At 45.0% G+C, this 25,636-nt stretch overlaps 2 protein-coding genes across 3 annotated transcripts; one reads left to right on the top strand and one right to left on the bottom strand.

Annotated features, from left to right (window-relative positions):
• The first annotated feature begins 2,443 nt into the window (after positions 1-2,443).
• Positions 2,444-2,712, top strand: APELA (apelin receptor early endogenous ligand). Its single transcript, XM_088528144.1, has 2 exons — positions 2,444-2,513; positions 2,624-2,712. Exons 1-2 carry the CDS (start codon positions 2,444-2,446, stop codon positions 2,710-2,712), a joined length of 159 nt encoding a protein of 52 aa, XP_088384270.1.
• Positions 2,713-10,416: 7,704 nt separating this feature from the next.
• On the bottom strand, positions 10,417-24,472 carry TMEM192 (transmembrane protein 192). 2 transcript variants are annotated; one of them, XM_088528132.1, is made up of 6 exons: positions 24,360-24,472; positions 22,084-22,230; positions 18,958-19,222; positions 16,866-17,000; positions 12,624-12,726; positions 10,417-10,601 (listed from the first exon to the last, which is right to left on the bottom strand). In XM_088528132.1, the coding sequence occupies exons 1-6, from the start codon at positions 24,399-24,401 to the stop codon at positions 10,478-10,480; spliced, it is 816 nt and encodes a 271-aa protein (XP_088384258.1). In that variant the 5' UTR covers positions 24,402-24,472; the 3' UTR covers positions 10,417-10,477. The 2 variants fall into 2 exon arrangements, with proteins under 2 accessions (XP_088384258.1, XP_088384259.1); XM_088528133.1 differs by lacking the exon at positions 16,866-17,000.
• Positions 24,473-25,636: the final 1,164 nt, after the last annotated feature.

Consider the following 25,636-nt stretch of genomic DNA (forward strand, 5'->3'; position numbering starts at 1 on the left):
TGCAAGTCCCTGAAATGTGTCCAGCAACCCTAACTATAGATCATGCCACCTGTGTTGCTTATTGATCATGTTTGACAGCCAGGAGAGCCCGACCCCGGCTTTCCCTGCTGTTATTTTTGAAATGATCTCCACTAAGGCTTACCCGCACGTAGGGCGTATGACAGTAATTTCACCCTTGTGATCCTATCAAGGGGCAGAGAAGGATTGGGATGCCTGCTGGAAAAGTAGCAACTGAGGTAAACAATATTAAAACCATCATCCTTGCACTGCGCTTCTTTCGGAGTATAGGGAGGGACGCTTTGATTCCCCTCTTCCAGCTCCTACAGCATTATCTACAGCCCTTCAGCTTTCTAATATACTTTTCATTACATTTCCTTTCCTCTTGAACCAATTAAGAATGTGGAAAAAAAACCACAAAAGTCAAGACAAAAGACATTGTTGCATTTTGTGTGGTTGTTCTTTGCCTAATTTAAAGCAGAGGGATCCCATGTGAAAGAAGCAAGTATCCGAGGGAAATCTAATAGCATAAGAACTCAAATTTAGGAGTAAGGCTATACATGTTAGAAATATCTTCACTGGGAAAGCGTTCAAAAATCCCTCTTCCTTACCCTCCAGTCATGAGAAATTTGTGATGCACATGTTAGAGTGACGTGGACTTTATTATGCAAATATATTTTTGCAAATTTGTACACAAAGCAGTTGCAGAATGGATAGTTCAGTAAGAAAAGCTGCAAGTATTGCAGAATATTGCATCTTAATCAGTCCTCTGAACATGTTGTCTCCTCAGAATATGTGTAAGCTTCAACAAATAGAGGTGCAGAAAGGTCTAGATGGCCTGGGGGATGGCAATGGTCTGTGCATTCCTCCTCTTAAGTATTTACAAAGTCCCTATCGCTTTGAAGTCTAAACTACTTTTTACCTTAAGGTTATGAGGCTGAATCTTACACAGCTCGATGCTGATTTAAAGTCATCCTCACTTACTGGGCTGTACGAAAGAGACTCTTGGTGTGTTCTAATGCACGGTGAACACAGGGATGCTCAGGGTTAATATGACACAGGCTCCTACAGGGCTCCACGGCCCGAGAGCAACAACCCATAAAGACGGGCACTGGGAAGGCTGTGACACTTGTGACACACCAGTGCTGTCAATCGGCAGAGGATTTCCTAGGCTACTAGTCTGGAGGAGGCACCTCCCTCAATGGTCTTGAAATTATTTTAAAATAACAAGTGTGGATTCAAGCTGTGTGTCACCACCTAACCCATGTATGCATGCCTTACCCAGACAAATCATTAACCGGGTAATGAGGCATAATTTCGTAACCAGAGGAAATAAAGAGTACTTTCAAGTAAAATAGGCTTTCAGAGAGGTCACAACGGTTGGGAGGGAATACAGGAATAATTGAGTTAAAAAAAAATGTATTCCACTCTACAAACACTTTAGACTGATTTCAACAACATGTTTGCATATAGAAATTGACTCTTTTCTATACATTTTAAAACACAAACCTTTCCGCATAAAAGATAAATTGTCATTTTCCAAACCAGCAGTTGTGTCCCACTCCAAACAGGTCACGCTACGACCAGGACCGCTCCAGTTTCATCTTGGCAGAACCATTTGCTGGAGTTCAAAACCACCAAGCACTGGTCTCAATATGGTTTATAGGGCCTGGCTCTGTCCTTAGGCTCGCACTTGAACTCTGCCAACTATAGCTGCTTCCTGCATCCAGCTCTGCCCACAGTGCAGTACAAACGCGCTGCAACGTACAGGTGGGTTATACAAACATAACGCCCAACCTGCGCTCCTCCTAAAATTGTGCTGTTCTTACAGCGCGCAACACTTCTGTTTTGGCCAACATTGCTGAAGGGGGAAAAAAAAAACACCCTCGCAAATTAATTCCAGCATATTCCGACTCTTTAGGAATACTTGGTGGCACAAAAGCCCCGCATTAGCCTTAACTGCCCGCGCTCTGGCCCTGAATGGCCGCCACTTCGCGGCTAGTTGGGCGCCGTGGGGAAGCGCTCGGCGCCGCGGAGCCCCGTCCCCGGGGACCTCCAAACGCAGCGGGGACAAAGCGGGGCCGGCGGGGGCCTTCCTGCCGCCGCCGCCGCTTGCTGCATGCGGGCAACGCGCGGCGTAAACAGCCGCGAACGGCGGGGGGAACTCGGCTCTTGTTCCGCGTGTTTTTTTTTTATTATTATTCCCGGTTGAATGTAAAGCGGGGCTGCCGCCCCGCCCGCCCGCCCGCACGCCTCGTTCCGGCATTGTTTGCTTATGGAAAGCAAGGGGGAGTGGCGGGGCGAGCGGGAGGCGCGAGCCGCAACCTCGCCCCGGGCCGGCGCTGTGGCCCCGCCGCCGGCGACGCGAGCGGCTCGCGGCGCCGCCGCCACCACACGCGCTGCCGCCGCCGCCGCCACCACACGCGCTGCCGCCGCCGCCGCCGACATGCGGCTGCTCCGCCTCACGCTGCTGCTGCTCTGCCTCACGCTGCTGCTGGCCGCCGCGCAGAGGCCAGGTAGGCACCGCGTAGGCGCGTGGGCAGCCCCGGCCGGTAACGGTCCGCGGCGGGGAGCGGGGTCGCGGCGCTCACCGCGCGGCTCTCCCTTCCTTCCTTCCCGGCCGCAGGGAGCGCGGCGCTGCGCAGGAAGCTGCACCGGCACGGCTGCTCGCAGCGCCGCTGCGTGCCGCTCCACTCCAGAGTGCCCTTCCCGTGAGGCGCCACCCGCCGCCGCCAGGTAACGGGCGTTAACGGTCGTAACGGTCGCGCCGGGCGGGCGGGGCCTGCGGCTCCCGCGCAGCCGGCGCTGATTCGGCCCCGAGGGGCCCGGGAGGGCTCTCGGCTGCGCGGCGGGGGACAGCGGGGCCCGGGGGTGCCCTGGGCCCCGCCGAGCAGCTCCCCGCTCCATCCCCGCGCCTCTGGCCCGGGAACAGCCCGCGCTGGCGGGGTGGGAGGAAGCGCCGCTCCAAGGCGTGAGGTGGGATGTGAAGAGCATCCCCAGGGAGCCCCGGGCACCCTGCTTCATCCCCGCAGGAATTCCTCCCCGTCCCGGCGCTCCAGCCTCTGCGCTGCCTTGAGGAGCGAGGAGGCAGCGGCCTCTGCCCACTTCAAAGGGGGCCGCAGGTCTTCGACGTTGTCGCTGGAAGATCCTTTGAGATTCCTGGGCGAAAGGCCATACAAGTGCAAAACATTAATGCTTTATAGCTGATGAGGGCATATACATTCAAATACTAAGTGGCTCGAGGAGCACACAGGTAGCATATGTAAATAAGGCAGCCATCAAAAGGCAGGCAGGCCTCGCTTGCGGGCTGGGAATGAATAAAACATGCAGCGAGTGGTTTTGCATCTTGCAAACTTGTTATAGATGTTGCAGCCCCAGGCTCGACAGCATCATAAATAAGCGAGAGCCAAACCCACACTCTGTGGAGTCAAAAAAGCTTCAGTTTACTAAGCAGGAAACAGCCAAAAGGAGCCAAAGCTGGTCCTTTAGCAATCCTGCTACCCCCAGCATCTTGTCAAGGGAGTAAGCACGGTGTTTAGGAAGGCAGCCCTCTCCCCAGGCGGCCCTTTGGAAAGGTAATCATCCACTGGCCTATAAACGCGGGGAATGTGCATACAGGGTGGTAAACACAGCTCGGGGAGGCTGGAGCAAGATTGCCATCTCTGCGGTTTAATCTCAGCCTCCTCGCTGCCACCTGAGTAGCAGCATTCAGCAGCAACGAGGGTGTTTGGGAGGTTTGCATTCGAGAGGGATGCTCCAGGAGGATGCTTTGCTGTGGAGTGCCACGGTGCCTCGCTGTGTTCCACGGGAGGCAGGTTAAATGAGCCCTCCCGGCTGCTGAAGCATCAACATAACGAGATAAGCAATCAGATCCATTCACTCATCACGTAGAGCTGAACCATAGGGACAGGGGAATTTCGGTCTACAGACACCTTGAATCACCCCTGAATGCCTTGCTTCAGTTAAGGAGTTTAAAATACCTACCCCCAAGCCAACAGCCATAGGCTGGAGCCTGCCTGTACAGAGAACATCTATGTTTCCCTCTCACATGCTCTAAATCCTCCATAAAATTCATTTGGCTTGAGATTGCAGCATGTGCACGATGCATGCACTTGTCCCGGAATTGCTTTCGCATGGAGTATCAAGTGTTTAAAAGCTAGCTTAAAATGATCTCTTTTAATGACAGGAGACAATTTCTTGTAACAAAAGTCATTGATGAAGCAAAGCAGCATTCTTACTCATTCATAATGCATTGTGTAGGCACATAGTTACAGATAGTTCTGCCCCATAAAGCCATTAAGAAATCTGTAAAGCTTGGCTGGGGGAGGAGGGGTGACAGGCACCTGAACCAACTCTGTTAACCTCAGTCAGCACTGTGGGTGCTCAGCCCTTTATCTTAAGTAGGATTTACCATCTACATTTACATTCCCTTCCAGTTTTAGGTCCTAATTCAGCAAATATTTACATGCCTGGGTAACTTGACTCATGGGAGCAATCTCCTTGATGTCAAGGCAGTTGTACATATGGATAAAGCTATTTGCAGATGCAAATAGGACGGACCCTTAATCTGAATTTCAACAGGCGGTTGGAAGCAGGGATGAACATAACAGCTTGAACTTGTTTTCTTTCCCATCAGTTACACAGGCTGAAAAGGACAGAAAATTGGAAGAATGTCTAATGTTAGTGGCCTTCTTGCTCTTAGTTTTTCATAATCTTATCAGGGCAAATTGACAAGATTAAAAAAGGCACTTTATCAAGTTTCAACCATATATTTTGGAAATAGAATATACTCTGCTTTTATAAGATGGTATATTACTAAATGTCACTAATATCTATTTCTTTTTTTTTTTTCCCCGTTCCCAGTAAATTCACAATGAACTTGTCAAAGTTTTGAATGAGAAGTTGCAACAGTTACACTGAGAGAGAAACTAGTTATACATTGAGGTTTGGGAGGACACCAGCTGACCTGATGCAAATCCAACAGTCCTGTATTGAAACTGTTCACCTGGAAAGAAGGTCGTCAATGGTCTTGATAGAAAGACTTGAAACCAACTCCCATGACTGGAAGTGGAGGGAAGGAGGGAGAAAAAGGGTGGGAATGGGAAAGATGTACATGAAATTTACCTGGTTAAAGTATTCCGTATAAGTGATTTGAATCCCAAAGTGGCCAGTGAAAGTTGGGGATTCAATGAAGCAGGAGACACCTGCAACGGATATCCAGTGGCATTATGAAGGACCTGTCCATTAAGGAAGTCTCTTAATGGTCTTAATGGAGAGAAACTCTTATGTGTCAGTGGCTGTATTTAATTCAGGCTGTGTGTCAGACTGCAGCACAGAGCTTATACTTTCATATATTAATATATATATTTTCAATACTTAACACAATTTTTATATATTTACCTTAGTAACATACAGTGTTTTCCTGCAATAGTCCCAACATCAGCACCATAGCTTCCCCTACAATAAGAGCTCCCACACAGAAAAACTTACAGTGTAAGAGAGCAAAGGGAGCATCATCCTCCCTCCCTTCCTCCCTCCCTCGCTGGCTGCAGAATTGAGGCACAGAGATAAGAGATTAGCCAAGGGTCATGCAAAGCCCAGTGCAGAACTGATAACTCTGAAAGCCCCGGCCAGGCCTTTAGGTCAAGCCCATCCTGTCTCCGAGCCGCCACTGCAGAGCCTGTTGTCGGTTTTGTTAAACTGGGCTCTCCAACCAGACAGCCACAATGTATCTGGAAATGCAGCAATCCAGATATTTGCTTAAGAGCAGCTTTCCTAAAATACCAACTACTACAATATTACACATCGAGCATAAAAATAGACCATTGAAAAGAAACCTTTGTCTGGTCAGCCCCAGTGTAATTCCTGTAATTAAAGTGAATGGAACATTTGGAATATGGCTTTGCAATGAAAGAAAGCCTCAAACAAAGCAAGCTGTTCTTTTCAGCCCTGGAGGTCAAGAATACTTAGAGCTTTTACTTTAAGAACATACTTTTCATAGCTCCTTTTTTAATAGTCAGAAATTACAACCTGCTACATATAAGGTAAAATAGTATAGCCAAACTTTCATTGATGGTAAAAACAAACCTGAAAATGACTCACATTCAGATTTTTGAGACAATTGCACAAATTTTGAAATCTCTCCCTTGTTCTAGGTCAAGGGGGCAGTGTGGAATTGTGAGGGTTAGCAGTGTCATTCTGGCTGCTAACAGGAAAGTGAAAACAGCAATCAGGAAAACTGGATTAATGACCTACTCTAAATCAGTGCAGGGGTCCATGCAAAATCATGGCATTTTCTCCCAGAAAAACCTTCATGGGAGTTTCATGTTTCTCTGTGTACGGAATAAAACACAGACTCAATGTGACCCTGTTCTGAAGCTTTGGCAGGTCAGTGCCCCAGAAAATTGTTAGACTTGTCAGTACAGCAACCAAAGTCAGCATGGGTAAATGCAGAGGTGGGTTTTCTTTTTTTTGGGGGGGGAAGAGGAAAAGCAGCATTTTCTCCAAATTACAGCCATACTATACTACCCCTAAAATTGCAATATACAGTTTTATCATGTATAACTTAGCCTTTCATGTCTATCCATGGCTATCTTCCTATGTAGAAGTAAGGGTTAAGGGGGCTTGGAAGCCCTAAAGTCTTGGAAAAGCAAGAAGGGTAAAGAGGGTAAAAGCAGCTATTTAAAGGATGTGTTTTATGTCTTATGAATGAATATATGAATTTAGTGTGGCACTGGTTATTTTATATTACTGTAAGTATTCAATAGCTTTGCTAAAATAAGAAAAACCTCATATCTATCAGAGAGCTACATGCAGATGTTCTGTTCCTTTACAGATAGAAAAGAGAAACAAGTGCTCAGGTGTCCTAGGAAAGAGCAGCATCAGTCTGCACAATTATTGTGAATGACTTTGTTCTTTTTCAGTCACGTTGATACCATAAAATCTTTGTAAAAGACACTGATTGTAACCTTTGATACATATATTTATATACTTGCTGGTTAGTTGTATATTTTGTAAAAAAAAAGAGTATGCACTTCAAATAACGCTTCAATGCCTCCTTTTAGATAAACTTTGTACACTGTTTCTATTGTACATTAAGATCTCAAGGGCTCTGTACCCAAAGAAAATGGAAACTAGTTTCCTTGTAAATTCACATGGGATCAATGATAAAATTTATTACTCAAATTTTGACACAAATAAAGTTATTCATGTAAACATGTTTTCTTCATACTCTGTCTTTCTCAATATATCAAACTAGTCCTGGTAAGAGGCATGTTAACAGCTTACAGCTGCTGGTTGGTACAGACACGGCCTGCTCTAACCTGGCATTGCAGTATCAAAGCAGGTTACACGAGGATGCTCTGCATTGCCTTCGGGGCAAAACTGAGATGTTTAACTCAGGTCTTACAAATTACCTTTCCTTGTTTCAGGACAGGGAAACAGTCCCACTTGGAGCACAAGGAGACTGAAACAGTGCTAGTCGTCCCGTGAGAGGGCAAGCGTGGTGCATAGAGCCGTGCTGAGGTGCCACTCGCTGCGGGGACAGCGCCACCAGGCACCTCCTCTCCTCCTGAGCACGACTTGACTGGGCTTCAGGTTGCTCTGCACTTGCTTTGTGCTTGTTTAAAGGAGGTTTGTACAAATACACAGTCAGTGCCAGGTAAATTCTGAATGGTGCTTGCACTCTGCCAAAAAAACTGATCCAAAGGACTTTTGTTGCTCAAACTTCAAAACTCCTAACTTCTTGAAATATAACTACCCATTAGAGAAGAATGGATTTGGGGGATAACCTTAAAGCTTGCTTGAAACACTTCCATTAGCTGTTCAGCGTAAAGTACAAAATGATAAAATAGCAGGTCAACAGGAAATGGAGGTAAACGCAAGGCCTTGGTGAGAAACAACAGGTTAGTATGTTCCCAAAGTATAATTAACAATTCACCTCTTCCCTTTCCAGTATGGAAAAGAGGAAGTTATAGAAGAATAAAGACTGGAAATATTTCCTTTACACCACATACCTACGCTATAAATGGGTATTATACACGCAAAGCCACCTTAAGGGTCACAAGATTCCTATCAGCAGCAATCAGGGCAAGAATCAATATCACAGCTAAGTTGAGTATTTGATGCCCATTAGGCAGGCACTTTCTTGCTAGTGATCACAGCTGCAAATTCATTTTACCAAGTTTGAAACAGCAGAAGTACAATGTAAGTCTCCACTAGGAATGGTAAAGCCTTAAAAAAAGAAAAAAAAAAGACTTTTATCTATATAAAGGTCTAAAAGCTTACTTAAAGCTTAATTCCTGCCCTCACAATGCTTTTTCCATGTCTCATGTTATCTGAAGATAGTTTGCTACCCAAGTCTCTTTGCTCGCTGGCATCACTTTTAGGTTAAATAGCCTGCTTACCTGTATATTCACACAACTATAAAATGAACAACTGGCCAAAGCACTTCACAATCAGCCATAACCCTTTGTGAGGTGGAGGACCAGAAGGTCTGCAGGTCAAGTTTCCAATTCAAACTATTCAGTAACAGATCTCACAAGTAGCCGGGATCTTCCCTTCCAGGGTGCTGTACACAACATTTCCAAAATGCATTTTTTTACAGTGTACAAAGAATTGAGCACATTAGTGGTTGAGCAAAAATTAGACCTCCTCAAAAACTGATCTTTTTGGGGGGCAGCCCTAAATACTTGGGGTTTACTTGACAGTCCATGATTTCCCCAGAGCATTTTCCTACAGAAACCCAAGGCCACCTGTGCAGCAGAGGCCCTACACAGTGGGGGCAGCAAACAAGAGCCCAGCAGCCCCATCAGTGCCAGCCCCCCGGGGCCACAGCCCCCAACGCACCCACACTGATGTCACAGGGTGCCCCATGACGTCACCAGGCACCCCATGACATCACCAGGCACCCTACATGTGCCCAAGAGGCTTATTTCAGAAGTGTCAGTTATGATGGAATTCACACTCACGTGGTTGCATTTATTGTGCATAAACTTCAGTCACATGTACTGCTTTTCATAGAAACCATACAAATCAGTATTCACAGTTGCATTGAAACCTGAGTTCTAAAACCAAAACAAAAAGGTTTGCATCCCTCACAAGTTTATAATAAAATCCTGGCTGCGTTTTTCAAGGAACAACAGTTAAAGGGGGAACAGCGTTTAGTGTTAAATAGCAGCAAAGTCTCCCCATACATTTCCTTCAAGCTGGACAACTCCGGTGTTTGTTACGCTGGCAGTCTGAAGGTTTGCCCCAGGATCAGAGCAGATGAGCTGGATTCTTGCCTGTATTCCCACAGGAGCAGTCCTGCTTTGAGCCCTCTTCCTCAGGGGTGATCCCTCCCAGACCCACTGCAGAGATGCAGGGCAGTAGTTCAGGGCACAGGGGTTCTCAGCAGTGAGGAGCAGAGAGGCCCCAGCCCCACCACCAGCCACTAACCCCATGAAATGCAGGGGTCCTCTACAAGTTTTGACCCCCATCTCCTGCCAGACGTGGGTTTTTTGCTACTTGTGTCTGTGCTTTGGCAGCAGGATGCTTTTTCAAATTTATGAAGAATCAACATGAGCCAACAGCACAATTGTGACAACATCTTTAGCAGGATCTACCCTCACACTGCTCAAATCTAAGGGTTTAGATCTCATCAACATGAGTTGATTACCAGTTTAATAGAAGGGGGGTTTTCTGCCTCTACTTAGTTCAATATGGAAAGTAACAGTCCTGTTTAGTAGTAACTAACAATTTTAGCAACAGAAATGTCAGTCCTCAAGATCCCTTTTCAGAGTTTTAAAGCCAGAATGCTAAATAGCTGCTCAAATTGCTTATCATGACCTTGTTACCTACCACACATTCAGATGCAAAATTTGGCATTCTAGGGCACCCCTTTTTTTAAAAAAAGTCATAAGCTGGGTGCAAATTTCCCCACTAATAAGCTACATTTTTATTAATTTTCCTGACAAATGAGGAAACAAGACAGCTCTAGAAAACAAGTTATCTGCTTTGAACAGGATTACTGATGTTCACCACTTCAAATAACTGGAAACATGACACAATGATAGAAGACACCTAGTCTCAGCTTCAGCCAAGACACACTCTGCACAGTTTGTTTTTCTAGAAAAGAGTTTGTGTTCTAGAAATAAAATTCTCTGGCTGTTTGAAGCTGAAGTGTTGTAACAGAGCTAGATGATAGCAAGAGCTGAACAAAGTTAAACCGTTACCTCAGGTTCAACTTTAATCTATTGGAAATTAAAAGTCCTCAAACTTCCAGAACGTGTTTCCAGAACTGGTGACTGGGGGTGGGGATGCAGCAATGCCAGAATATGTCCAGTTGTAACAGGTGTTCAGTATATGCAGAACTCACATTTCCAGCCTGACAGGCTTCTATCACAAGGTGTGGAAGATGAATCATCTCATGGGGTCATCCATACAACTTGGGTTGCTTCAGACTTCCTCTTGAGCTGCAGCAGCAGTTTTCTAAATGCCTTTAAGTTTTGATTTGCTGGGATGTTAGTGCCAATAGTCTCTTGCTGAGCAGTGCATTGTGTCGCTGAAGGTACTCGATTACATCTCCTTGCTTCTCAACTATCTCTTCTAAACTTGAGTTTTCCCTTGGAGAAAAAAAACAAGGAAGTTTTAGTTATTAGTTATTAAAGAAAAGATGGAAGCTTCCTAACAGACCAGAAAAATACTGACTTTGAGAACTCCTTCAGCTTTGCTTTTGTTGATCTGGACAGCTTTAGTGAGGAGGTAGCCTGCAACACTTAGAAGTTTTAACCTGAATCACGCATGACAAGGCAGGAAAAGAAGGGTTAGCTACCTCTGTGCCATGTTCCATGAGCAAGAGTGAGATTTTTGGCTAGACAGTTACAGAAAAGTTAATGTCAGCACACTCATGCTGCAAGTTTGTAAAACAGCAAAACCAGCCTATGCAGTAATATCATAAAGCAAAAAGCCCACAACACCTCTTGTCAATGAATTAGGAAGCTTTAAGCAAACTGCTCGTGATGTCTATAGCCAACAACAGTATTAAGATAACAATTTCTTCATTAGTCCATAATAGCATTTGAGGACTGTGATACTGTCACAGTAATGTAACAGCAGCACCCAGCACGGGCAGTATTTTGTATCTGCTCTTTGCAGGCTCACATACAGCTTAGCCTCTGCTTAGAACATCTTCAGCTTTCATAAATGTTCCCATTAGACTGTGTTTAACAGGACACTGCACTGTTAAGTAAACCAAGCAGAAAAAATATATATGTTAAAAACACACACTTCAAAGGTTCATTTTTTTAAAAAAAAATATTGTTGCTCAACTGAAAAGAGTCTTGTAGATTAAAAACTTGTTGTTCACAGCCTTAACCAGAGTTACACTACCAGCTTCAAGCAGAAGGGCTCAATGAGAAGCTTAGATGGCAGAGGTCAGGCGATTCAGAAAGCATTCTTAGAACCAGGGTCAACCACAGGGCTGACAGGATTCACTTTTCAATAGACCTTAAATCACCAGGGAAAGAAAGAGCCAGAGTTGTATAGACCTGGATTAAAATAACAGCGCTCTCAGGAAGCGTGCACTCTTTAATCAAAGGATCAGAGCCTTTTCCTCAGCCGGTCTCCACACTTGCCCAATTGTTTTGTAGGTGCTCGAGGATTTCTCAGGGGAGAGGCTGAATGGGGAAGCACTGAGGTCCCCCATGCAGCCACTGCTGTTGATATCAAGATGCAAGCCCAACATTGTATCAACATAATCAGGACAACTCTAAAGCCTTCCTGTATCCCACACTTCCATTTGTGAGTTCCCTGAACCCCTGTGCATGTTCCATTTGTGCCACCAGGGCAAGTAGGAAGTAGTCACCTCTAGACTTCTGCAGCTAAACTTGTAAGAAACAAGAAAATTTGGAGACACTCTTCCAGGGAAGCCCAAGTTAGTTTTGGGTTTTTACTGAGCCCTATCAGGCTCATTTCAGCAGCTGGAAGGTGTGCATCTTCTGATTGCCTGGCCCAAGGAGACAGGCAGTCTCAGTGTTTGCATGGCCAATGTTGGAAAGCTCTCTGATTCACAACTTTCTTCCCTCTTAAAGGACACATCTGCCTTTTACAGTTCTTTCCCAAAACCAGAAGTACACTCCAAATCCCTTGTTCCACCACTAGAATAAAACACAGCTCAAAGCTACCTTATTCATCTACCAAGGGGAAGCAATACATTTGCTTGAAGGAAACAGCTGAAGCCAGGCTTCTCTAGGCATGCTTTAAGTAGCAGTATTAACACACTATATAGGAGTTTGAGGACAGATGCTAAAGTCAACCAAAATAGAGCAAGCACAGCTATTTACAGCACATGCAAGATTTTTGCAACCAGCCATAAATGGTCCAATCATTTCCACCCTTCTGTGTGAAGATTTTTCATAAAGAATTGCCATACTAGGTATGAAGCATAAAACACACACATGAAAAGTAGTGGTAGGAAAATTACATGTTCAAGATGCTTTAAGAATTAGTATCCTCACCTCTGTTTGGGTTGACAGACTTAAGACTGCACACAAGTCTGTACAGAAACTAATGCAATTCTGTTGTGTGCAAGCCTTGTCAACCATAATATGCATGTAACATTAACAGATTAATACAGTAAGTCTTACCTGAATCCTGTTTCTGAGGTAATGTGACTGGGGTAAGCATACATCTTCTCTTCTTCAATTATATCAGGTCTCGGCTTTGCACGATTGAAGTTGCTTATTTTCACTGCAATCAAGTTTCATAAAGTAATTGTAAAAGCAAAATAATTCAAGATTTATCATTAGGCTACAATATAAAAAAACTACCCTCCTGAAGAAATTCAATGAGCTTCCCTTAAAATAGGCAATAAAGGCAATAAGGCAATTTGGGGAGTAGGAAGAATAGAAAGAAAAAGCAGAATCATCTAAGGTGGCTTTGATTATGAGTTAGGAAAGTCTGTCTTTCTGTTCTGCTGCTCAGACCAGAAGCGAAGATACGAATGGGGAACCTTAAGTATTGCTTAACATCCACAGAGCTGAGCCTGGCACCCAAGGGAGGAATACAGCTTAGTGGCCTTGGAGCCATGAACAGCTTCTGTGGGGCTGACTGAGCACTGGCACAGGCTGCCCAAGGGGTTGTGGAGTCTCTGCCCTTGGAGACCTCCCCAAGCCACCCTGAGTCCTCCTGTAGCTGATCTCTAAAGGTCCCATCCAGCCTGGGCCATTCTGTGAGAGGCAATGGAGAGTCAGACTCTGATTTGGGGCCATATCTAAGCAAAAAAGCAATAAAGTGCAGTAGAGTTTTGATTCCAGTATCTAGCTCAGCACTTCATTTAAACTCCTTCCATGATCACAGTTTTAACAAGACTACCTGCTATGAAGCAGGAGCCTGTCTGCCTGCTCAAAACCAGGACACAGTTGCTATAGAAAGTCACGAGTTCCTCTGCCCAGAGAGGCTCTCTGTGGTCAGCTGCCACCACAAGGTTGGCTGCCGAAGACCCAGGTCATTCATGGGCACCTGAATAAGGCTTAAAATCATATTTAACAGGCACAGAATGGGGAGGTGGGGAGAAGCTGTAGGTATCCTCTGCATATTTCTGGATGCAAACTGAAAACATCTAAAACTACTCCATAGTAGACAGGGAATTACACAGGGGGGGTAACACCAGGGAAACCCAGAATGTACATTCTGGTCTCTGTAGTCAGGGCTGCTTGTAAAGAAATCTAACACTACTAAAAACAGATCCTTCTGGCTCTGAGAAATCCACATAAACGCAGAGAAAGTCAATAATACAGTAGGGTTTATTACAGGCCACCCTGATAAAACAATGCCAGAGCCTCCAGAGGTTAGCTACACGTTGGGCTCAAAGGTTAGTTATTTCTGTGACTGTATTCCTCCACAAAAAGCCACGGAGGAATAGATGAGGAATTTCCAACATGCTTTGTTTGTGGGAATATTAGTCTGCTATTCAAGTGATATTAAAAGCACACAGGAAAAAGCCATTAAATGCATATATTCAGCAAGCCTTTGAAAGCTCGGCCTCCTACTCTGTCAGTGAACTTAACATTAAATTGATATTTAGAGCACTTGGGTTTATATGCACATTTATCTCACTTGAAAGATGTATAGATGTATGCATGTCAAGTCTACAAGTCATTCAGAATAATTCCATGTAGACTTCTCACTCCCTCCGAATTCTAGACCTACACATCTGTTATGTATATTGCCAATGGGAGGACAGGCAGCTGTCCTTAATATTGTGCATCAAGTCACAAGATTGCTCCAATAAGTAAAAAGGAGTCCTTAGAACTACCATTAGGTAGTCCACACTTCCACTTTTGTTTGGGAGGCATTAAATATTGTACTAAAACAAGATAAAAGCAGATACATAAGCCTGCTATAGATAAGGATTTACATCTCACTAGGATTTACATCTCACTAAGTTTAGAATTAACTGTTCTGCAGAGGAGAAAAGGCCTGCCTGAACCCTGACACTATCCAGAAAGCTTTAGGAGCAAACAAGCCAGCACAGGTCAGTGCTTCCAGTGAGAAGTGAGCCCAAACCTCCTCCCTCCCCAGCACTGCTGCTCCTCCAGCTGCAGAGCTCCATTAGCTGCCAATATCTCAACATGAGTGGTGGCTGCTAAGCGCTTTCCATGGAGAGAAGCACTCCAACAGCAAATAGATGCCTCCACTTAAGAGCACCCAACTAAGGAGGCTTAATGTTTCCAGGCAGTCTGCTCTGTCTCACAGACAAGGCTGATGGCCACTAGGTTCCCAAGCAAAGACATTTGTTTGGCCTCAGAAGAGCTTTAGCTGAACAGATACCCAAACAGACACAGAGACGGTTTCTTAGCCTTACTTCAAGGCACATTGGGATGAAAAACAAGATTGAAAAAGGCAATCTAGGGAGATTAATGGAACTGAGTGCTTGCCTCAAGATGAGTGATCTCTAATTCTATCTGTGCACACTAAGCTTTAGAGAGGGAGGCTCAGCCTGCAGCTTCGGCTGCCGAGGAAGCAAGGTGACACAGCACCAGAAGGGGACACCCAGCAGTGCCACTGTCCCCTCTCCACCTTTGCTCCGGCGCCTCCCAGGTCCCTGTTTTCCAGCCTCCTCCCATCCACATCTCAGGCAGGTGAGCTGTTCTAAGAACACCCCAAACTTCATGCAAGGAAGGGGTAAGCAGAGGCATGAGGTGAGCACTGGAGCCAGGACCATACAAGGGAGGACAGCGGATCCTTCTGGTGACAGGCAGGAAGGTGGGCTGGAAGCTTCCACGGGAACCCAGGCTCAGAGCTGGCTACAAGGGCCAACTGTCCTCCAGCTGTGGAAGCTGCTTCTCATGGAGATAAACCACGTACTCTTAGAGCTACAAGGGGCTTCAGAGTAAGGAATACTGCTCCCTGGAACTCTTGTGCTCCAGTTAGAGCTTTAACTTGCCTCTATTCTGTCCTCGCTTGCCCAGGAAAGGACGCCTATGTCAGGAGAGAATGATGTCTGCCAGTCTTGCACTGATACCCTGGAACTGCTGTGCTTATGCTTTGACACCAGGTTATGATGCTGAAGAACAGTTAGCCTACTCTGGCAGCACTGCTGTGTTCAAGGGAATACCCAACAAGCCAATACAGCTGAGCCCTTTGCACAGTTATAGGTGCAGTTCTAGAGCTGCAATCTTATTTCCTGGTGTATTTTGATTTCAATATAGTTACAGGAATGTCAGGACTAGACTTCACCTCCAAGATGAGGAATTTACTGGACAGTGTTTCTTAGTATGCCTTACATTAGGGAAAGGTTACATGAACAGGACAAATAATTATCATAGAAGTGGCTCTTGCTTTTAAGCTCCATGCAGTACTAAGGGAGTTTCTACTTTTCTCCTGCCACCTGATTACAAGTCAGGAGCAAGCTAATAACTGCCCATCTTTTTTTCACCAGATGAACCAGCACTACTGAGCTAAGCTGTTGCCATCCCCTTATTTATAGCTGTAAATAATTAGAAAACAGCATCTCAGAAGAAATGTGAAGTAGCTAACTGAAGAGAAGAATCTCTTACACCTTGGATACAGTTATAACTAACACTGAGTGTCTCTAGTTCTTTTGGAATAAGATAATTGCATTTTTACTGTCTCATCTCCCTTTAGTGCTTTCAACTAGTCTTTAAGTTAATTGCATTCAAGTTCATACAAGACAAATCCAAATAGCTCCCTAATCTAATCGTAAAAACTACTCAATTCAAGCACTTTTTAAATGATATTTTAGATCATGTAGTATCTAACAAGTCTTGATAGATTACACCAAAGCATCAGTAGTTAACCTTACAAGACAGTGACAGTACAAAATACCACAATTTTGTACATGCTAGCACAGATTAAAAGCTTTAAAGATGATTGCTCCATTAAAGAGACAAAGAGGATCTTTTCAGGTGGGAGTAGAGAAATAAAGGAGATTTACAGGTTTGGAGGCTGAGGAACACCAAACTATAAGCTCAAATACCATATTTGAATCCCAGAAGCAGTTCTAAAAGCAGATTTAATGCTTCAAACTTGTGGTGCAGGCATTTGAGAACAACCTAGTAAATACAAAAGATACAGAATGCTTTTGCAAGAATTCTGCATTTATGACCACTTTATTGGATGAGTACTTTTAAGATAACAAAGATAACAGATTTATGCAGCAACAGGTAGAGACCAAATCAAGCCTGCCAGCCTTCCCACTCATCCAGGCTAGCCTTAGCTGTCCTGCTACAGGCAGAGTCATTCTGTATTCATGCCTGCAGCTAAATGTTTCAGGGTACCAAATACTGCACTGTCCTCTGAGCAAGCTAAGCTTCTCCATGGCTATGGCTCCAGGTCTCATTTGTTGAGGGGAAGCTGCCACTCACCTGTGTAAATCACTAGGCAGGTCAGGGAACTGATCAGCTCCAGGCCCAGGACCCCCAGGATCAGGTACAGGTACACTTTACTGTGGTCAGGAAAGGAATGCTGGACTGACAGAATCAAAAGCAGAGCCGCATTTCCTACAAGAAAAAAAAAAACACACACTTTTCAGATGTAGCAGTCTTAGGTGAAAATAATCTCCTGTTCATTGCCAGTATCTGAAATACTTCAATAACACTTTGCAAATTTATCCATTACTTGCTGCTTTGTTAATGCAGGTGATGCCAGCTCACAGCTGCTGGTCACAAAATGAGGTCCCATTTCAGTGCTTAGTAGTGCAAAATTGTGGGTTTTCTTTCTTATGGAACTTTCCGACTACAAGAGGAATGGACTAGAAATTCCCAATATACACAGCCTTAAACTATTGCTTACCTTATCGCTGCCATCTATTCCCTCCAAGCTTAAGACTTTTCCTAACTAATAAACTGCAGCCAGAGTAGGAGGGCACCTCCCTACAAGGGACAAATTCAAGCATGTTTAAATGAGACTAAACAAACCAAAGAGAAAGACAACACCTTTGCTCAAGGAGAACCTACATAGGCTTCTAGTTGCCTAGTTTTACTTTAGCACTTTCAAATTACTCAAAGTTGAACTGAAATGAGAACAATCAGGCATAAAGAATAAAATCTATATTTCAGAAGGTTGAATTATAGATCAAATTCTTGCCTAAGGTTCTGCAGGTTGCAATCCAATGCTCCAGATTCTTTACATGCCTCTCTCCACAGCACATTTCTAAGTGTGAGGGCTTCTTAAAACCTCTGACAGCTAGCCCAGTAAAGCACTAAATATATTAGGACAATGAAATTAAGGCACTATACAGCTGTCATTTATACTGTCAGGTAACTGATCTGTCAGGATGGAAGCAATATCTGCAGGAATTCATAGTAGTGAAGCACACAGCCTTCTGAACTAGGTTTGCATCAAAACTTAGTGCATTTTAATACTTAGATGTGGGAAGCAGTTTGCTGGGGAGAAATGGACTACACTCAAGAGAAGGCAGGGCTGAGTTAAATATTCCAGACTTTATTGTTTTACTGCAATAGGCAGAAACAAGCCTTTTACTCTCTCCGAAAATATCCTTCAGTCTGCTGCAGGCTGATCTTTTCACTGCACATAAGCATCTTCAGAGCTCTACCTAGTGGCCATAACCTGAAGTTTTGTACAGTCAGGTTGACTATGTGGCCTTTTAGCAGCTGGGTAGAAAGGTGACTAGTGTTTTCTACCAAGATAAGCCATGTAACCCACCAATGCTGGCAGAAATAAAATTTAGTCTAGTCATTCAGAAGGCTTACAGTAGGGAGGCAGTGATTGCAAGAAGGAAAATTACAAAAGCCACCAAGCTTCCCTTGCCTCCTGGTGTTCCTTGGAAAAAGCCTCTTGAAGTTTGAGGTGTTTCAGAGCTATTAGTTTCTCCTTAGAAAAAGGACAGCTACGTGTTGGGACTCTCCATCTTTCACTGGCCAGGGAAGGCACAGAATATAGGGGGTTAGAACAGTGCCACCCTCCATGCTTTGCACATGGAAAGCAGAAAGTGGCAGTCCTAGCTTGCCCACCACATGGCTCTGCTTATGGAGCAAGATTTACTCACCTTGCTGGTTTCAGACAGCTGCTCAGCACTATGCCATTCACCTGCTTTAAAATTTGCTGTAAAATGCAGAGTGTGGAAAGGGTTCAATTTATAAATCACACAATGCACTTCTTGGAAGGGTCATCTTGCCATATGTCCAACTATGGAAACAAGTACACAGATCCAGACTGCTATCAAACAGACAGACCTTGCTGGCTGCAGATTTTCTGGTTGGAAACTGCTAATGACCAGGTTTACCTCACACTCGTGGACAGGCAACTAGTATGTTGTACAGAAACCTAACTGGCAGCTCAGAGAAGCCAGTCAGGAGGTCCATCTAACTAAAAAACACAACTTACAAGTAAATCTGTGTGCAAGATTGAGAGTTCCTAAGAGATATAATCAACTGTTACAGAATTCAAAGCTTTGCAAGAGCAGGAGAAGCCACACAGGTAACAAGCTCACTTCACCTGTGGAGTGTATCACCAGGGGAAGCCTTTTGAGATGTCTTGTGGATCGATAGATGGAGAAGTAACCTCTGCTTCGGACTTTGCTGTGATGGTGGTGGACGTATCGTTCAAAGAACACATGCAGAATCCACAAGATCACTTTTGCAATGATTATGACAGTCTGCACTTTAAGTGGGTGAGTGTAGTTGCCAGGGCACTTGTCCTGATTTGGATTGGGATAAGAACAGAACATGGCTGCTAAGAAAGATAGAACAACAAAAGCAACCTGTAAGAGAAGAGATGGGAAGGCTGTTAAACACAATACACACACCCCTCAAGAGATAGGCTACTTATCTAGTTCTCAATTGAGGAAGTGTAATATTTATAAACATTAGACCTGCTTACCACAGCCAGCACATGTTAGTCACATACTCATATTTCATTAATGAGTAACAACATTTTCTGGAGTGCGACCAGTGTCCAGCTGGCCAGGATGAGAATTGCCACTGTTTTACTTCTAATTCAGTCTCACCATGAGTGAGTTCATCTTATTTCTAGACATCTTATTAGATTCTTTGCTTTAATGAGTTTAAGAGAATGTAAATAACATTTACACTATTCAGTAGGACCATATGGTTTGCATTCTTTTCTTTAGATTATCCACTTCATAAGCAATAATCATCCTTTATTAAATCCCCCTAGAGAAGAATAAAATGACATGATACTAACTTGAAGTGAATTCCTAACATTAGACAGGCACCTGCCCCAGTCAGCCTGGGTATTTTCAATTAAACTAAAAACAAAACAAACCCAGCATCAGAAGTAATTTTTTCATTTTTGTATATAACAAAAATGCAAAGTCTACAAAGCTCTGATGTCCCTACACTCAGCTTTAAAAACCACAATAAAAACCCCACAGTATTGTCACCTGATCAATAGAAACAGAGCTGAAGCTCAAGGAAAGGTCTCTTTTTGCAAGAGTTCATCTGTACTGACCTAAGCCTATGGTTATTTAATAAACTTGTGACAAAAATGGGGGAAAAAGAATTTAGGGAACTTCTGAAAGCTTTGTTCACAGATATCAGCCTTCTAAAAGCACTCAGTTACTCTTTATACGAGCTGCCTTTAGTTTGCCTGGGTTGCAAGTGGATTTAAACAACAGTAACTGGAGTCATCAGTACCAGGGAGGAAGGGGACAAGGAGGAGAAAACTGCATTCCTGTATTATCCATGAGGCCACTATTTGAAACACATTCAAACCTCAAGTCATCTTGGCTATGGGAGAAGTGGCCAGCTCAAGTGAAATAAGGAGTTTAATCAGCAAAACACACATTTAAGTTCCTTTAACATCTACTCCAAAGGGCCAGGAATAGCCCTTTTAGTATTAGTTTCACCATTTTAATAGAGAAACAGACCCAGCTTGACTACTTTGGGTGTTATAATGTTTGAAGATAAAAGTGCTATATTTAACTGGAATAGCCTAGCACAGCAGCTGCATTAATCTACTATAGCAACATGTGCAAAGGGAGCAGATGGCTCTCAAAAATTACATATTACAGATGCTTTGTTTACATTTTAGGATAATCCAACAAAAGGCACTTCAGCCTAATGTGAGGAATCTATATAATACAGCTCATCATAAGAGCAGCAAAATTTAAGAGATAAGGTTTTAAGTATGTCTATATGCAGGAGGAGCTTGGGAAATAAGGGGTTAATGCAAATAAGTTACTTCTGGCCTGTGCATTTCACATTGCTCTGTGTGCATCATCTCCTACACAGGAGCCTTCACAGAAGCAAAACACAACAAAAAAAGCCACGAAAGAAAAAAAAAAAAAAAAAAAAAAACACAGCTCACACCATGCAGCAGCAGCACAGCCTTCCCCTGTTCTCAAGAGCAGGGCCCAACAAGGCAACTGCTGTGGAGGAGCTATTGCTGCCTAACCCCACACCTCACTACATGAGGGAGAGGAAACACTCCCATTGCACACAGGATTTCAGATATGCATCATATGGACCCACATACCAGTGGTATTCCTTATAACCTCTCCAGGACCCTTGCCATTTGGATAGGCTCCACCTCAGAAGCTAAGCTGAGGTCTCCATGTTCCATAAGGTTTGAGCACATGAGCAGAGAGGAAGGAGAGGAAATCAATTACCTTGCTTTCCCCATGCACAAAAAAATGCTTCTTCTCAGCAAGCAGCAGTGCCATTTCATGTTAAAATTGCACTGCTGCATTTTTTTTTTTGGATAAATGATGCTTCTCCATTTTTATCCACAGATGGACTGGCTGCTGCATTAGGTTGCTTCAGCAAAGGCAGCAAAGCTTAACCTGGAAAAGCAGGTATTTTTTTTGTTTAAGATCAGACAAATCCCCAGTTCTGCTAGTGCCACCTACCTGCAGCTCTCTAGCACCCTGGCTTTACACACCTGTCCTCAGGTCTGTATGAGCAGCAATTACACCACTGCACAGGCACCATTTCACATCAGCTTTGCCAGAGCTCTTCACTCTTCCTTTTCCAAGTTTGGTTTCCATATGTGCACTAGCAACAATAAACTTGCCCAGCAGTTATCAAGGATAAGCTCACTACTAGACAGGGAACTAGTTTTGTCTAACAGCCCTCAGCAAGTCCTAGATGCAAGACCTGTGGAATTTACTTTCCAGGCTGCTCCTCCTCAAGCCCCAGATGTTAACCAGAGCAGGAAATAATACCTGGATTCCTTTCTTTCTCCATGCACTGCCACTTAGCTACAGTGAGGAAAAAAATGTAACTAAATACCCTGTGAAATGAAGTCCAGCCTCAACAAGGCACAGGACCAACATGATCTTAGATCTGGTCTAAGTACTACTATTGCAGCAGTATTTTATGCTAGTGGAAACACTTTTTAAAAAGCTACTTTTCAGAAGACATCTCTTTCCAGCATTCCAAGATCTCTCACAGTTTGCTAGCACTGAAAAACAAATCAGAATGACGACTCATGTGATCAGTACATAGCACATGCATTATCAGAGTTTGCTGGAGAACAAGGTTTTGCTTGTTTTGCAAGAACAACATATTTACATCTCAGGAGAAAGCTGTCTGCATGAACAGTAAGAATTCACAATAAAGGCAGTAAATTTGCATGAGGAAACCACATTCTTACACTTACATGTATAAACAACAAAAAATTGGCAAGAAGGACTGCTGGGATAGCACGAAATCTTGGCCTCAGCTGGGAATGCAATGCGTGAGACGAAATAAGCGGTGCATCAAGTAGAGGATCATCTTCTAAACTCTGTGTTATTTCCAAGGAACCCTGAAGTTAGGGTAGGGAAGAAGGAGGAGAGGAAAAGTAAACACAGGTAAGCTCATGAAATAAGGTACAAAGTTTCAGCAATTTGTTCTGTGAGCAATTTCAGCTTTGGCAAAGAACTATGCTAACGCCTGGGGAGACATGCTCAAGTTGTAAACAAACTATTTCAACACATGTTCACATAATGCTCAGTCGCTCAGGAATCCAACACTAACTTACCACCTACCAGCGCAATGAGTCTTGAGGAACTTTAATTAGCTAATGCTAATTGAGTTCTTGAGTTCTTCCTAAGACTTTAGGACAGGGTGAAGAACTGAAGACAGCCTCAACAATGAACTTGCATTTGGTTGTCATGTCAAGTAATGCTTGATGACCATCAATACAGCCAAGATCTCCATGAGGTACTTATCTCCAGAGACTTTTTGGATAGGCCACAGGGTGCTCATATGCCCATGGGAGAAGGTAGGGACACACATAATTCCATTTTCTCCCATTTTACATAGGTACTGCAAAAATCCTTACTATTCTTGCTTCTGTCAGAGTGACATTAAAAGAGATAACATAGATAGTTGCAGCATACCAGCAACACATTATTTCAGTTTCAAACGATTCAGTGACCGATACTACAAGCATATCAAAATGCCTGTAGGATTATTTCTTCAATAGGTGTCAGCTGGTTCAAGCTGCACCCAAGCAAGAGCAAAGGGGCAGTGCAGAGGCACTGGGTGCTCCCAGGCACTGGTCAAAATACCCTCAGCTTTTACTTGGGAACATGCACCCTTGTTATGTTGGTACAAGCATTAGGGTTTACCACGTTTACCAAAGTAACTTCTGCCCTTTTTAAATACTTAAATAAATATGCCATACTCTGCTGGACTATTTATTGCTTTTAAACTGAGGGCTCCTCATCACCATGACAGAAAGCAGGGTAAAGCTCAAGAGGAATTAAGTATTTCCCTCTTCAAGAGGGGAGAGGAAGAGTAGGGAGATGCAAGCAAGACAGAGGAAATAAGTTTTGGAACTAAAACTAACTTTATACTTCTTATTAACCACAACAGTGCAGATTTGTTGGCTCCCCAAGCTGGTTTCTTGCACATACAGCTGCCTGCAGTGAAGGAGCCAGTCATCAGTAGTTATTCCTGCTCAGTTTTACTCAAGCCCTCTGAAGGCCACAGTCACCCACACACAGAAGACTGACCATGATCTCCTCAACCTATTTGAGTGCTCCCAAACTCCTGACTAGGGTTGCCTTTGAGTATAAACAAGCCTTCTCAAAATACCTGCCTGGTAAGACCACCTTTTACTGCAGGCCTGAAGATCTACAGGTATTATCAGACATTTTGTGCTCCTGGGTTAGCCTCTGATACTCATTTCCCCCTTCTGGGGAACTGGGTGTAACTTTAAGCCAAGCCTACAGGGCAGAGTGGCAGTACCCAAGACATCTTGGCTCTTCCCTCCCTACTGCACAGGGGGAATGGCTCATACCTCCCACCAAAACAAGCTTTTTCAGTCAGGCCAAGATCTTTTTTCATGGAAATACAGAATTACTTGCAGAGTCCAACAACACCCTAATTTATCCCTTCATACATTAGATGTGCAACCCTGCATGGTTCCTCTTCCCACAGAGGCAGAGCACCAAGAAATTCAGAAGGATACAAGCTTCCCTGAAGCACAGGGAGGAAGGGAATGAAAGCAGGAGCAACAACAGCAATAACACAGCTAATCTGACACTAAGGAAGCGTAATGAGCTCCCTAATTAGATCAAACTCAGGCTTCACTTAATTAGAAAAAGCTGTAACAGCTGTTATGAAAGACGAAACCAGACATCGCCAGAGCACAGCGCTACACACGCGTTCGGGGAGCTGGGGAGCGGAGCGGGGCGCCGGGCAGCCCCGCCAGGCCGCGGCGGCCCTCACGGAGGGCGGGCGGCCGCGCAGGCCGCGGCCCAGCGCTAGGCCCGGAGGGAGGGCGGCTGCGAGGGCGGGAGGCGGCGGCTCCCGGGGCACCGAGGGCTCGGGGCGGCGCCGCGCTGCCCTCAGGGCCGCCCCGGGCGGCTGCCCCCTCTCCCGCCTCGGTGCGCGGCGCTGGGGACTCCCGCCCGCCCGCCGCCTCCGCCCCGAGCCCGCGCTCACGTTGTCCAGGTCCCGCTGCCGCCTGGCGCCCGCCGCCGCCATCCCCACGGCCCCGCCGCCGCCTCCGCGCCTCTATTTAAGCGGCGTCCCCGCCGCGGCGGCCGCCGCCGCCCGCCGCGTCTCCCCGCCCCGCCACCGGCGCCCCCGGCCGCCATTGGGCCCGGGCCGCGTCGCAGCGGCCGCCCCGGGGCGGGGCGCGGGCCCGGCCGCGCCGCCATGTGCGGGGCCCACGGCCCGGCCTGGCCCGGCCCGGGTTGCTGCTGCCGCCATGTGCGGGGCCCGCGGCCTGGCCCGGCCCGGCCCGGCCCGGGTTGCTGCTGCCGCCATGTGCGGGGCCCGCGGCCTGGCCCGGCCCGGCCCGGCCTGGCCCGGCCCGGGCCAGGGGCCCATAGCCCCGACACGGCGGGGCGTGACATGGCGGCGGCGCCCCGAGACACTTTCCCGAGCTCCCCTGGACGTGGGGCCCGCGTGCAGCTCACGGCTGGATTTATTTTATTTTATTTTATTTTATTTTATTTTATTTTATTTTATTTTATTTTATTTTATTTTATTTTATTTTATTTTAAAGGCGTTATCAATCTTATCACCTCCAACACTTTGTGTCTCAGGGGTTTCTTGAGGAAAGGAGTAGCGCCAGCATGTTAAATCATTTCCAGCGTATTTCTCTTCAACGAGGTCGACTTGTTGCCCCGTTAGACCTCGCTGGATTTAGGTGTCGCAAGCGTAAGATTTATTTATCTCGGTCAAAGATATTTCTGTCTCGGTTACGTATTTAGTGGCGACGTCTCCGAAAGCCTCCAGCCCTTGTGGAAGCAGCAAGGATCAGCACTGTGCACAGTGCTCAAGCAGATGCCAAGTTTGCACTTCCCAAGTGGCATATTCTCTTTGCTACTTTGCTCATTTGCTAATACTTCCTCACCTTTAATTTGCTTTATAAAAGCATTAGGCTCCTGTGATATGAATCTCCAGTTTTATTTCAGCAGAGCAAACGTTGTTCCTCTTTTTTTTTTTCTCCTTCCTATTGCGCTTCCTCTTTTTTAAATTTATTTATTAATTTTCCTCTTTCTCAAGAGAACACAAATGCTGCCGATCAGCAGTCACAGGACATGGAAAAAAGAAAAAAAAAGATACTTTTTTTTTTTTCTGCGACCGCAATTCACTGGTTGCCGCTGCAGAAATGGGTGTCACTTTTGCAGGTGTGTTGTCCTGCCAAGGAGTTAGCTTGGCAGCTGTGGTCTACACCCACGCAGATCTCATAGCCATATACTTTTAAATAT

The sequence above is a fragment of the Tinamus guttatus genome, unplaced genomic scaffold (assembly GCF_059628265.1).
Source record: "Tinamus guttatus ecotype Peru unplaced genomic scaffold, ASM5962826v1 Tinamus_guttatus_pri_ptg000301l, whole genome shotgun sequence".
NCBI lineage: Eukaryota > Metazoa > Chordata > Aves > Tinamiformes > Tinamidae > Tinamus > Tinamus guttatus.